The sequence below is a fragment of the Physella acuta genome, unplaced genomic scaffold (assembly GCF_028476545.2).
Source record: "Physella acuta isolate Inbredline_101_S28 unplaced genomic scaffold, ASM2847654v3 ptg002110l, whole genome shotgun sequence".
Classification (NCBI taxonomy): Eukaryota; Metazoa; Mollusca; class Gastropoda; family Physidae; genus Physella; species Physella acuta.
In genome coordinates this window covers 74768-90000 of record NW_026733611.1, presented here as the reverse complement: position 1 = coordinate 90000, position 15233 = coordinate 74768, and the positions used below count along the sequence as shown (strand labels likewise).

Genomic DNA, 15233 nt, shown 5'->3' with positions numbered 1-15233 from the left:
GTGTCTGTGTCTGTGTCTGTATCTGTATCTGTATCTGTATCTGTATCTGCATCTTCATCTACATCTACACACACACATGTATATATATATATATATATATATATATATATATATATATATATATATATATATATATATATATATTGAGAGAGAGAGATACTTTGAAACATTGGGTCTAGTTTAGAAAAATATATCTAATAAAGATTTAGTGTTGTTTTATTTTTCAAACGTCCTTATTTGCTTATAAACATTCATGGGAAAAGTATTATATTTCCTGAACCCGGGCAGTTCCGGGTATATGTATATATTTACAAATAGATTTTATACAGAGCCCAGTTCGTTGTCTGCAAGTATACTAAATAGAGAAGAAATATATATTCATTAATAGTATGATTTTTGTTTTGTTTTCAGGAATGTTTTTTCCCAGGGAGCTGTTTTAGAAAAGGATGTGAACAAATGGGGAATGATGATCACTGCTACTGTGAAGATATGAGCAATCCTTACAGATTCAGATTCCGCCCCGAATTCAAGAATTCGTGGTACATGCTTGCAGCATTCTCAATTCACCCACGGCTTCCTAATAACCCCTTTAATTTCAGCGAAAAATTTGATGTTTCAAATCCACCAGGTAATTTAAAAAAAAACAAAAACAAAAACTATGAGGCTTTCCCAGGCAAGGCGAATTTATTAGAAAAAAAAAGATCCCATTTTCTTTCTAGAGTTAAAAAGGCAATATCTTTCTAACAATTTTTTTTAAATAGTATGGGGTCATCCATAAATGATGCCACGTTTTTTATTTGACGATTTTACCTCCCCCCACCCCCAATCCCCTCAGTCACACGTCGTCACAAAAACCCAGACACCTCCCATCTAAAATGACGTCACACCTCACCTTACAACGAATCCCCCCCCCCGAAATTACTGTTGAATTCTTCTTTAAATAAACCGGGAGTGGTCTCCCCTAAACTTTCTCGAATATTCTAATATAAAATTACGAGGGATGGCAACTCAGGACATAGATCCATTTTTAATTACTTAAACTTTTTATAATAGAATAGAATCTCGTAAAAAAAGATAATTGCACACCAAGTGAAAAGTTTCCCTTTCAAACCTGACGGTCTATGGGGCAAGTGAAGTAGAGTTCACTTGTTTCTGTGACCTCGGCATATGAAGAGATATTGTAGTCAGCACTATGCCCAGCCGCCTTTACTTTCCCATCAGAGTGGATGGACTCAAGGACGGTCTATTGACTTGAACTCGGATTCGAACTCGAGACTAACGGGTTAGCAGTCCAGCTCTCTACCGATAGACCACTCCGTCCCACACCAATTGAACGCCTAATAAAATGTGTATAAAAGTGCAGGATATTATTTGTACTTTATAAATTTACATGCGTTTTTTGAGAAATCACAAAAAGCGTAAATTAGTACTTTTGTTCAACGGAAATTACTCAAAATTTGACAGAAGGTAGAGAATTCGATCTTTTACTTACGTGTGAAATTTCATTCATCTATCTAAAAAAGTACGTAACTTATAGGCTTTTGAAAAATTCAAAGTAGAAAAAGTACCACTTCCGGTTATTGGAAATCGCTCAAAAGTTTATCAGGATCTACAATTTTGATAAAATACTTATATATGAACAGTGGCGTAGGCAGAGGGGGGTTAGGGGGGGGGTTATAACCCCCCCATGTACCCCCAATATGACTATCTTTTTACGTTAAGCTACAGCTATTGACTTGTGTCGATATTATTTAGGGCTTAAACACTAAACACTTAACCTGGCAGCCTCTAGAACAACAATGTATATCATTGTGATGAGAATTGCCTGTAGAATTTAGTTATGAATTTTATTATCGTGCTAAAGTTAAGTATAATAATCTGGAACGCAGTAGGCCAAGGGAAAGTTGGCCAAGGTTAGATCAGTTAAGGAGTGTCGAATGGGGAGGGGTGGGCTACGTGGGTAGGCCTTTGTTGTCTAATATGATTGTAGTGCAACCGGAAAGCGCCTAGAAATTAAAAAAAAACAACAACGAAGGAATTGATTATTATTCGCATTGAGGTTCTATAATGTGTATGTTTTTACTACTTCAAAACATTTGAAATTCATTTCACTAATGGCGGATGAAACAGGGAAACTGAAAACTATTTAATTTTTAAAAAGATAAGTAAACTGAAAATGATAAAGATGGCAGAGGACACAAGGTTATCAGTTAAAGGGTGTGACAGGGGGGGGGGGGTGAGGGTGGGTTTGAATATGGGTACGTCTCAATTACTACCGGATGCACATCTGGCAGGAAAGCGTGGGCTGGACCCACAATTGTTGACACAAAACTTAGTGTTGGTAGATATAAAAACTGCGTAGGTGGTTAAATATAGATGTAGAGCCAGGAACCTACAGTAGTCATTTTTAGACAGTCAGAAAAGAAAGACCAATAATTATTTATTTTCTTATTCGCATAGTCGTGTTTTAATGTGTATCTTTTTGATAATTAAAGCAATTTAAATTCATTTTAATGATGTCGGATGGAAAAAGGAAATTTAAAACTACTTTATTAACTGATTTCTTTACAAAGAAAAATAAAACTGAAAATGATAAAAATGAAGATGGTACTATTGACTCTCAAACTACATTACATCAAGAAATTTCCATAAATTCAGCACCTTTGACTGTTTCTTATGCAAATGATGTCGGCAATTTTATCAAAGGAGTTATTACAGATGATACACGGTTGTATTTATTAGAAAACATCTGGCGTCCCGAAGAACTTTTTAAATTTCCAGCAAGCGGACAAAGAAATTTAAAGTTTCAATATTCGTGGCTACTTAGGTGGAACTGGTTGACTTATTCCAAATTACTTGATGGCGCATTTTGCAAATATTGTGTTTTGTTTAGTTTGAATTATGGTGGTGTAGGTAGTCAGCCTTTAGGTAAGTTATCAAAAACTCCATTTTCAAACTGGAAAAAGGCAACAGACAAGTTTAATGAGCACCAGCAATGTGAATATCATAAAAGAGCAATTTTACTTTCCCAAAATCGTAAATCGGTTATGGAGAAAAAAATAGAACCTATTAACATCGCCTTGAACTCATCAGTAAGTCAACAAATTCTAGAAAATCGTTTAAGGTTAGCGCCCATAATAGAAACTATAATTTTTTGCGGCCGACAAGGTCTTGCACTTAGGGGGCACAGGGATTTCGGAAATTTTCAGTTGGAGGATCCTGACGAAAATGATGGAAATTTTCGAGCTCTTTTAAGATACAAAGCCATGGGTGGAGACGAAACACTTAAACATCATCTAGAAAATTCTTCAAAAAATGCAAGATACTTAAGTCCCACCATTCAGAATGAAGTGATAAATGTGTGCAATAAATTAATTGTTCAAAAGATTGTTGCGAAAATTACTTCTGTTAAATTGTTTTCTGTCTTAGCCGATGAAACTAGTGATATAGCTGGTATGGAGCAATTTTCGTTGTGTGTTCGCTACTATGATAACGACATAAAGAAAATAAGGGAGGATTTCCTACAGTTTGTAGGTGTAACTGATCTAACAGGCAAATGACTTGCAAATGTTTTAATGGACACTCTAGCAAATTTACACATAGACGGTAATTTTATGATAGGTCAAGGATATGATGGAGCCGCTGCAATGAGTGGTCGACTTCATGGGGCGCAACAATATGTTGCTGAGAAATTTGATTTGGCTATTTACGTGCATTGCGCATCTCACAGTCTAAACCTAGCACTTTCTGATGCCTGCGAACTACCAGCTGTGAGAAACTGTATGGGAATTCTTAATAGTACATACAACTTTTTTTAACACACCAAAACGACAATCTTTGCTTGCAAATTCAATAGAGAAATTAACACCTAAAGCATCAGCATCTCGACTTAAACGATTGTGCGCAACCAGATGGATTGAGCGTCATGAGTCTGTCAACGTTTTTATACAGCTTCAAAAAGCAACTGTTGATGCACTGGAAATTATGTCATCCTGGCACGATACAACAACTTCTTCAACAGCGGTTCAACTTTTAGGAGCAATTAGGAGTCTTGAGTTTCAAGTTTCTCTTAGAGTTATCTCAAAAATCTTTGCAATAACACTTCCTGTCAGCAGAATACTCCAAACAGAAAACCTTGATCTATCTGCGGCTCTAAAATTTACAGAAGATTCAAGTAGCCTACTAGTGAATATGCGGAAGGATGCTGAATCAGAATTTACTACCGTATTTAATGAAGTCAAAGACATTTGTGAGGACTTCGACATAGATATACTTATTCCACGTCGAGCTGGAAAACAAATTCAACGCTGCAATGTTATGGCAAATACGCCTGAAGAGTATTACAGAATAGCTGTATTTATTCCTTTCCTTGATTCGGTTATATGTCAAATAGGAGACAGATTGCTAAAACATAAATCTGTTTTGAGAGGTTTTATGTGTCTTTTACCCAATGACTCGGGTTTTACCAAAGAACAGGAAAAGAATGCCATAATACTTATGCAAAAATATGAACGTTTGATTAACAGCAGTGTCATCGATGAAAGCATTGGAGAACTGAAACTGTGGTGGCGCCACATTATTACAAGTGGAAATGTACCGCAAAACGCTCATCAAGCTTTTTTAATGTGTGACGTAAAAATATTTCCAACAGTACACAAACTACTGCAAATATTTGTAACATTGCCTGTAACAACTGCCGTTAGCGAACGCTCTTTTTCCACTCTCAGACGGCTAAAAACGTACTTGCGAAATACTACTTGCTAGGATAGACTAAATGGATTGGCATTATTAAATATTCACCGACAAATTGAAATTTTAGCGGATGAGGTTCTTGATGAATTAGCCAAGAGTCCAAGAAGACTTGAACTACGATTATAGGTAAGTAATGTTATAAGTACTTTTATCTGTTTGCTGTGTTCTAGTACTGTTATTGCGTCTATATATATATTTGTAAGCCCTGCTAGGGGGGGATACCTACAATCTACCCTTCTAGGCTTAACTAACTAATCTGTCCGGTCAGTGCAACCGTGGTAGAACCCACAGTGGTTAAACCCTAACCTTAGTCTAAATAATAAGCTACTAAAATAAAACAAAAACTTTTAACAATTTAATAAAATTTATTGCATGGAACCAAAAGTTATAAAAAAATGATAAAAACTGACACAAAACAGAACCAAACGAAACAAACTTTTTACATCAAACAAAACACCCAATTTCGGACTACGTCCAGGACTATGACGAACACAAACACAAAATAAATACGGCTGGATGGTGCGAATTTGCTATTCTTTTCACTCGATGACCAGAGAGACTGCCTGCTCTCTTCACCGCTGCTTTCCACACAAAAGACAGAGTTGAACAAGCCGGAAACCGACTTCCACACACCTCACACACTACACGTAAACAAATAGTCCCTAATTCACGGATAACAAACCAAACACGACGAAACATGCAACAGAATATTATAAAAAGACACTTAATATAAACAATGACAACAATATAAACGAAATATATATAAACTAGCTATAACCAGGAACATAAACAGTGAGACAGCGGCGCCATAATACGGGACTACACAACTAAAACGACGACCAATTTACGACATGAAACGAAACGATACATTCGCCTTCTAAGTTACAAATAATAAAAATACACTCCAGCCGCTCACATACACGCCCCTTAAAGCTTGCGGTCACCGCAAGCTAACAAACTTGAAAAAAACAGCCCACAGGGCATAATCATAATGTTACAAAAAAACAAAACTTTGCAGGAAGAACTTGCAAAAAAATCAGCCCACCGGGCACAATCATAAATTTTACAAAAAAACAATCTTTGCCAGAAAATCAGCCCACAGGGCATAATCATATATGTTACAAAAAAACAAAAAACTTTGCAAAAGAACTTGCAAAAAAATCAGCCCACAGGGCACAATCATAAATTGTACAAAAAAACATTGTCAAAAAAATCAGCCCACAGGGCACAATCACAAGTCTAGCCTACTAGGGACTCTGCGCTCCCTGACCGACCTACGCAGAGGTATGTCAGGTACTGTGGGGTTACCGGCTGCTCTGGTCCCCGGCAATTGGACCTTATAAATAATGTGGCTGTAGCCTGGAGTAGCCGGCGGTATCACTTTGACCGGCCTTGGGGAGGGTGGTTGAGCCCGGGGAGGCACATATCTCCTGATCTGGGTGCTGGCCACCCGGCGGGTGCCAGAAGGGCCATCTTTCTTTTTAATGGCGTAACACCCGCCGGTGATCGGAGGTACTTCGACCACCACATAAACTGTCGGGCCGTACAGGTCTGCCATTTTGCGTCTGCCTAGTGGGGGTTGTCTCAGAATGACCAGATCGCCTATGGCCAGTTCAGCTACAGGTGCCTTTTTGACCTGCTTGTCGTTCTTGCTAGACTCTGTCTGGGGGCATTCCCCAGCACCACCACCCGGTGCTTCAATTAAGGATGGGTTAGGTGGAACCATTGCCTCTAGTTCCTCAGATTGGTCCACCTTTATACTGGTTATGTTGGCGCGTAGGCAGGATGTTGGGCCTGATACCCCTGACGGATCTGGGTGAAAAGGTTGGTCTAATGGCTGTACCACCTTGTCGTCCTTCATTCTGGGGTCTCCTTTCGTCGCCTGAATGGTTGGTACACTCTTGGCAGGCACCAAAATCCTTTCGCGGGGGCGGAGGACCTTGTCCCCCCGCGATACCTTCGGTGTCACCCCTGGAGGCTTGATCAGGTGGGCCAATGCGGTCAGGTCCTGGAGAACGTTCATGCCCAACAAACAGGGTGGAGCTGAGCCACCCACTGGATCCTTTATCACAAGAAACCCCTTGTTGCGTATTTCTTCCTTGTTGACCTCTAGGTCAGTAATAAAATAGCCATTGTAAGGGATGGCCAACCCATTTGCTGCCCTCAGGGACAGGGGTCTGTCTGTTCTTAGGATAATGTTCTGGAGGCTACTGTTAAAAAATGTTTCAGTGACCGTGCTGACTTGTGAACCACTGTCTATAACGGCCGTCACCGGTACACCTTGTAAATACACAGTCAGGGTGGGGCACTGTCCAGCCAGCTTGTGAATGGTGGAGCTTGGGCTCTGCCCACCAGCAGTAGTAAGACTCTGAATCACTGCGACCTCCTGCTTCTTTGAGTTTTGACAATGGCGGGCGAGGTGGCCTTGCTGGTTACAGTTGTAACACATTCTTGTTTCCGCCTCTGGACGTCGGCGGGGTACCCTTCGGCTAGATGCCACATGAGGGTTCTGTGCCAAATGAGTCAACAGAGCCGATAGCTGCTCTGCGAGCTTGTCCACCCTGTCTTCCAGCTTGGACCTGGGCAGGGTGGGTTCTTCCTTGGGGCGGGCATGTAGAGCTGCCACATAGGCAGGTTCTGTCCCTGGGTCCTCGTCTCCAGACCATCGAATGGCCGCATCCCGTATGGCCAGGAAGGGGATCTTAGGGTCCCTGAAAACCAGTTCTTGCAACTGGCGTCTGACTGAGGACTCTCTCAGCTTTTCCATAAACTGGTCCCTTAGGAACTCAGCATTCGTCTGAGGGACCTGCAGGGTGCCCTGTCTGGCAACAAGGGCCTTGAAGGCCCTGTGCAGGCGGTGCGAGTAGGACCTCACCGACTCGTGTTGGCCCTGCACAACCATTTGTAGTTGCGCCATTAGCTGGGAGACGCTCCTCTTCTCCCCATAGACTTCTCGGAGGAGCCTGATGGAGGCCTCTGGGTCACGTTGCAGGTCATCTCCCCTGCAGCTCAGTTCTTCTCTCACAGCTTCCCCCAGGTACTGCCAGAGAAGGTCCTTCCTCTCTTCTACTGTGACGTCTCTTCTGGCCCTCCAGAGAGACTGGACCTCGTCAATGAATCGTTCCACCTCATAGCCGTGGCTGTCACCATGAAACTTCCGGATGAGGATCTCCCTGGGTGGAACGATGATGATGGTTGGTGCCACCTCCGCCATCTCGTCCGAATTGGGTGTTTTAAACAATCAACAATTCCTACACTACACAAAAACTAAACACATATGGTTCCATAAAGGGCCTATCAGAAACAAAAAATTTATCTAAGCTACAACTAGCCCTATCAAAAAACAAAAATTTAACTAGACTAAAGCACTGACCCCACTCGTGCTACCAATTTGTAAGCCCTGCTAGGGGGGGATACCTACAATCTACCCTTCTAGGCTTAACTAACTAATCTGTCCGGTCAGTGCAACCGTGGTAGAACCCACAGTGGTTAAACCCTAACCTTAGTCTAAATAATAAGCTACTAAAATAAAACAAAAACTTTTAACAATTTAATAAAATTTATTGCATGGAACCAAAAGTTATAAAAAAATGATAAAAACTGACACAAAACAGAACCAAACGAAACAAACTTTTTACATCAAACAAAACACCCAATTTCGGACTACGTCCAGGACTATGACGAACACAAACACAAAATAAATACGGCTGGATGGTGCGAATTTGCTATTCTTTTCACTCGATGACCAGAGAGACTGCCTGCTCTCTTCACCGCTGCTTTCCACACAAAAGACAGAGTTGAACAAGCCGGAAACCGACTTCCACACACCTCACACACTACACGTAAACAAATAGTCCCTAATTCACGGATAACAAACCAAACACGACGAAACATGCAACAGAATATTATAAAAAGACACTTAATATAAACAATGACAACAATATAAACGAAATATATATAAACTAGCTATAACCAGGAACATAAACAGTGAGACAGCGGCGCCATAATACGGGACTACACAACTAAAACGACGACCAATTTACGACATGAAACGAAACGATACATTCGCCTTCTAAGTTACAAATAATAAAAATACACTCCAGCCGCTCACATATATATATATATATATATATATATATATATATATATATATATATATATATATATATATAAAATGCTGGAAAAAAATTGGAACCCCCCCATGAGACGATCCTGGCTACGCCACTGTATATGAAATTTCATCAACCTAGCTGTAACAGTACTCAAGTTATCGTGTTTACACACAGACAGACACACAGACACACAGACATACGGACAGAATTGCAAAGTCCAGTTTTTACGACTCCATAACGCATAAAACGCCAAAACGTTTATATATTTGTATTTATAATTTTTGCCTGATTAAAATAAGTCCTCTATACTCCGGATGTGATGAAGGACTGAGGAGTAAAACGGTGAAAACTGTCAAAATTTCATGTTATTTTTGTGCACGATTACAATACTTTCTCTATACTTCGTATATACGAGAAAGTAAAAATCGATATTTTTCCAAAATCTTGTCAGAACTCTGTCAACATAGGGTATTTTGATCAATTCCAATTCCAGTTTATCAAAACCGTTTACTAAAATTTGAAATAACGGATAAAACTCGTTTTCTAAAATTGTTTTTTTTTATAATGCGGAAAAGTGACTTCACTCCATCTGAACCCCCTCCCCCTCATCACACACTGTCACAAAATTACGGACCCACCCCCTCCTCCCTACGAATGTGACGTCATTTATGGACGACCCTTATATTCTGCTTATGTAATTTGTGATGATTATCTAAACGGTATGTGGGTGAGGGTGCGGAGATGCTACTATAGTAACATCTCAATTTTTACTCATTTTAAATAGAGCTGTTTAGAGTCTTAATTCCCCTAAACAAGTCTATAGCCGTAGTAAAATGAAATAGTTGCTTTTGGCAATCATGTGAGAACTTAATCATTGCCCATTTAACATAACAAATTCTAAAAACTTCTTCAATGAAGGTTTGGTCCTTAGCATAATTTCTGACGAAAACTGTTACAATTAATTTGAAAACTAGGCATAATGCCAAGCTTCGCTTAGGTTTTCGTAAAAAAAATGCTTAAATTCATACCCGTAACATAAGCGCTATAAATATTTTAATTATATCAAATCAAGAAAATATGTTTTTTACGTATCTTTCTGAAAACCTGTCGATGTAATAGAATGTTTTGATGAAAGGGAGGGGGGGGGGGTTCGGGTTTTGGCTTCGAGTGTGTAGGACGTACGTGAGCATACCCACCCCTGACATGAGAATATACCCACCCCTGACATGAGAATATACCCACCCCTGACATGAGAATATACCCACCCCTGACATGAGAATATACCCACCCCTGACATGAGAATATACCCACCCCTGACATGAGAATATACCCACCCCTGACATGAGAATATACCCACCCCTGACATGAGAATATACCCACCCCTGACATGAGAATATACCCACCCCTGACATGAGAATATACCCACCCCTGACATGAGAATATACCCACCCCTGACATGAGAATATACCCACCCCTGACATGAGAATATACCCACCCCTGACATGAGAATATACCCACCCCTGACATGAGAATAACTTACGTTAGGTAAAGCCAAAGTGACAGGGCGTAAAAATTAACACACTGTACCCCCACATGCCAATGTTACAGAAACTGATCAACTCTACTTCATTTCCACTGTAGACCGGTTATTTAAATATCTCAACTAAAATATCTGAACCGATTAAGGGGTCATCCATAAATGACGTCCTGCTTTTTTTGACGATTTTTACCTCCCCCCTCTCCTCCGTCACACGTCGTCACAAAAAAGCCAGACCCCCCCCCCCCCCCCCCCCAAAAAAAAAAGACGTCACACCTCAGCCTACAACCCGCCTCCCCTCAAAATTGCAGTTGAAATTTTTTTAAACATCGATATTTTTCCGAAATTGTGTCTGAACCCAATTCCTATTACAATTTATTAAAACGGTTTTCTAAAACGCAAAATAACGTCTAAAATTCGTTTTCTAACATTGTTTTTTGATAATGCAAAAGTGTGACTTCTCACTATCTGAATCCCCCCTCCCCCTCATCACACACCGTCACAAAATTACGGACCCTCCCCCCCCTCCCCCCTACGAGTGTAACGTCATTTATGGACGACCTCTAAGTAAATAATAGATTTATGCAAACTTATAAAAAAGTCTTGCATGAAATTTGTATGCTGAGTACTCAACGTTAGTTAAACATGGTCATTTTAATTAATTTTGTTTTTGTTTTTTTTTATTTTATTTTTCTCTAAAATGCATTAGGCGTACGCTACTTTACATCATCGGGGTGCATTGCCTCCTTGTTCGCTTTAGCATAACAGTTTTTATCGTCGTCTTGTGATGACTGATATAGATTTAACATAGTAGAGGAAAATAATCATAGTAAGATTACACGCCGTAGATCTGCGGACAACATGAAAAAAAGTTTTGTTTCTAAAATAAACTTAAACTCACAACTCTTTCCAGACTGTTCTTTCAAACCAGCCTGAAATCTAGTGGTTTTCCAGACTTTTAATGGTCTAAAAATGTAGCAAAATCTAGAGATTTTCCAGACTTTGCCCGAACTCATTGCATTACGCAATGAGTAATTCTTTGTTGTAAAACAAGAAAATAAGTAAACAGAGATAAAGGTCATGACCCAGAGGCTAATATTTAAAAATGCTAAGATTGTTTATATTATAAGCCAGAAGGAATACTATTAAATACACAATCAAATGTTTCATATTTTGCAGGGAGGGGGAGGGGGGTGTAAAATTCCACATCGCTGTGGACGTCATAGATGGATGACCCCTAAAAATGGTTTATTTATACTTATTGCGAAAATTCTAATTTCAGTTATGTTAAACCGGAAAATATGGATAATTAATTAGTTTGTGTTTAGCTGTTATTTACGTCTCAGGCTGGTAATATTTGACAGTGTTCCTGAAAGTTTCTCAATGGTGTCCGCTGTCATATTAGGACGTTTCAGTTTTATCCATTTTAAATTTAAAATAAACTAAAAATTCATCGTGATTGTTTTTTTGTTGTTTTTTTTTTGGAAAAAATAAGGGGGGGGGGATTTAAATTATTGTTTTATCCATTTTAAATTTATAAAAAACCTAAATATCGTAATTCTTCTTTTTAAGAGGTGGGGGGGGGGGGGGAGAGGAATGAAAGTCAATTGCGTGTTTCAAATCGTCTTTAAACATTGTATAATATACGGTTTAACGTGATTTATTTTATTTTTGTTAGTCAAAGCTTGTTTTAATTGTTGTGACAAGTCTTTGTTTTTCAATGTAGTTAATTTACCTCAACTGTGTATATGCTCTGTATTAATTATATTTGCTTGCAGCTGAACTGAGAAATGATGCATTTTTGGCCTCCACCAACGGAAAACTCCACTTGCAAGCAGGTATGTGAGCCTTCGTCTGCCAATGTTTATTTTATACTCCCTGATAAACTTCAATGTTGATGCACTGAGTGATTTCTGAGGGATGAAAATTCCAAACAGTATAGAAATAAACCGGGAGTAATATCCCCTAAACTTTCTCGAATATTCTAATATAACAATACGTGGGATGGCAACTCGGAATATAGACATGATTTTTGTTTATTTAAACTTTTCAAAATAGAATAAAATCTAGTAGAAAAAAGAATTGCGCACCAAGCGAACGCAAAAGCAAAAAGTGCATAATAGTGCGCAATAGTATAAGTCCTTTATAAATTTACATGCGTTTTTTGAGAAATCGGAAATAGCGTAAAATAGTACTTTAACGGAAATTACTCAAAATTTGTCAGAAGGTAGAGAATTAGATCTGTTACTTACATGTGAAATTTCATTTATGTATTTGAAATAGTACTCAAGTTATAGGCTTTTGTAAAATTCAAAGTAGAAAAAGTACCACTTCCGATTGTTGGAAATCGCTCAAAATTTGATACTTATCTACGATTTTGATAAAATACCTATATATGAAATTTCATCAATCTAGCTGTAACGGTACTCAAGTTATCGTGTTTGTACACAGACAGACAGACAGACACACACACACACACACACACACACACACACACAGACATACGGACAAGATTGCAAAATTATGTTTTTCCGTATCAGAGAGGTGTATTTTTTTGCACGATTACAAGACTTTCTCTATACTTAGTATATCCGAGAAAGTAAAAATGAAACACATTAAATCATCAAACATTTATAAGAAGTTTTTTTAGAACTTTAAAAAAACGTTTGAACAGAGATTAGCGATATATATATATATATATATATATATATATATATATATATATATATATATATATATATATATATATATATATATTTATTTATTTATTTTTTTTTTTCTCTTCTAGTTAAAATTCCCATTTTCAATAGAGTGGATGAAGTAGAGTTCACATGTTTCTTGACCTAGCCATTTAAAGTAAAGAAGTGGTCAGCACTATGCTCACCTTTACTTTCCCTTACTTGTCTTGGATACTCATTAGAGCTGGGTGGACTCAGGCAGAGAGGTCACTCCTATTCTGTAATCGCTTTCTGCCAACATGATTTTTGAAAATATAGCTCGTAAAATTGTCAAGTGCATATACATTAGTATACATTAACCATATTCCACCATAGAAGACTAGATGATGTTTATGTATTCAACTATTTTCTCTTACCACAGAACCGGTCATTATGTTCATGGGAGTGCTGTACGCTTTGATCATGTCCATGGAAATGCGAATCAAAGATATAATTTAGTCCAACGTGCGAATGATTAGCTATTTCATCAGAAGTGTTGTAATATAGCTCTAAAAATGTTGTTGAGCTAAATTCCAATAATGATATTTGATTATTTTGCTAACTCTAAAAAAAAAACTTTTGTGATAGATAAACTAGGTTTAATAAATACGTATCGTTGTGCAGACATCAATGATGAATTATCTGATAGTTTAAAAGTCATTTTGGGGTTAATTTATTTTACTTAATCTTCTTCAACAACAAGAATCCTGTAGTAATGTACTGAAAATATGGTTTACTAATAGAATATAGCAACAAATTGAAAGAGGAGTTATTGCCGTCAGTCAGAGGTGTAGGATAGAGGAAGTTAAGGGTAGAGTAAGGTTTTGACATGTATTTTTATTTCCATCTAAGTGCGTTTTAAACTAAAATTGATTAACCGACGAAAACATCTTTTGTCGGTCCTAACTATAGTTGTTTTTTGGGTTTTCAAAAATATGTTTTTGTTTTATTTTTATCTTCTAAATGCCTTCTCAATACATAAAAACATACGGCCCACCAATTGTTCCACACATTTTCTCGTAAATAAATGAACTTACACACAGACGTGTTTCACATCGCTGGTGTAGGATCTTTTTTTTTTGTAAAGGGATAAAACAACATTAAAATAAGTATTACATAATGATCAGGTAACTTTCAAAATAGATTGTTCAATATACAAATACACATTAACAATAATGTAAACAAACACTGGACAATAAAGGCAATTGCAAAAAAATGTTTTTTTATTGAGTATTTTGTTGTAATAATGTAGCGTATTTTAATTACTCTGCTTAGAGAAGGAAACAACAGTTTCATTTAAGTAAAGGACCACTTCTGAATACAAAAAGTCCCTCAAAAACAACAAATACTCAAATTATACGTAATTTTAATTTATATGAATTCTATGTAACCTAACGTAAATAGTTCTCATGTAGTAGAGTTCACACGGAAATAAAATAGCACTTTCTGTTAACGCGAAAAGATGACAGAAATCTACGCGTTCAATGTAATACTTTTTATACAATTCTGTCCAAATAAACGGTGTTTAAGTTATTGTTTTTTTAAAACCCGGAAGTAGAGCAAGTTGCAATCCCATTTATTGGAAAGCGCTCAAAAGTTGACATTCTTCTCTTTCGTTCTTAATTTTAGTGTTGGAATGGATCCCCTCCAGCACAATTAAATATTACGTGTCAACTGAATAAGCGCAATATAGGCCGTTGATTCCCATTTCAACCTGCTTTTCTTTTTGTATTTGCTTCCATAGCCTTTGTCAACCCAAGAACAAACTACAATTCAGCAGTTGTTTGATTTTGGAGTTGTCTCTTCTAGAAGAGCTGCTGTTTCCAAATCGAAACCATGAGCTTTACCGACTCGACCACGCCGACCCCTAAAAAGTTGCTGATATGAAACTAAACAATTTTAAACTACTTGTATTTAAAGTCTGTCAAGAAGAGTGACTCTGCATTCGATAATTTTTTAAGACAGTTGCGCCTTTTTTGGGAACATTGTATAAATCAGTAAATGAATTATAATTTCGGTTATCGGAAGTCAATACATATTTGAATGTGAAATAAGTATACGATCTTACATGTGAAATTTCGTCTAAATAATTGAAACAGTCCTTAAGCTAATGTG

General features: G+C 37.8%; 1 protein-coding gene across 1 annotated transcript; it reads left to right on the top strand.

The window, feature by feature from the left end:
• The first annotated feature begins 417 nt into the window (after positions 1-417).
• LOC131932201 (uncharacterized) lies at positions 418-14394 on the top strand. Its single transcript, XM_059289082.1, has 3 exons — positions 418-628; positions 12180-12239; positions 13501-14394. The coding sequence occupies exons 1-3, from the start codon at positions 457-459 to the stop codon at positions 13575-13577; spliced, it is 309 nt and encodes a 102-aa protein (XP_059145065.1). The 5' UTR covers positions 418-456; the 3' UTR covers positions 13578-14394.
• Positions 14395-15233: the final 839 nt, after the last annotated feature.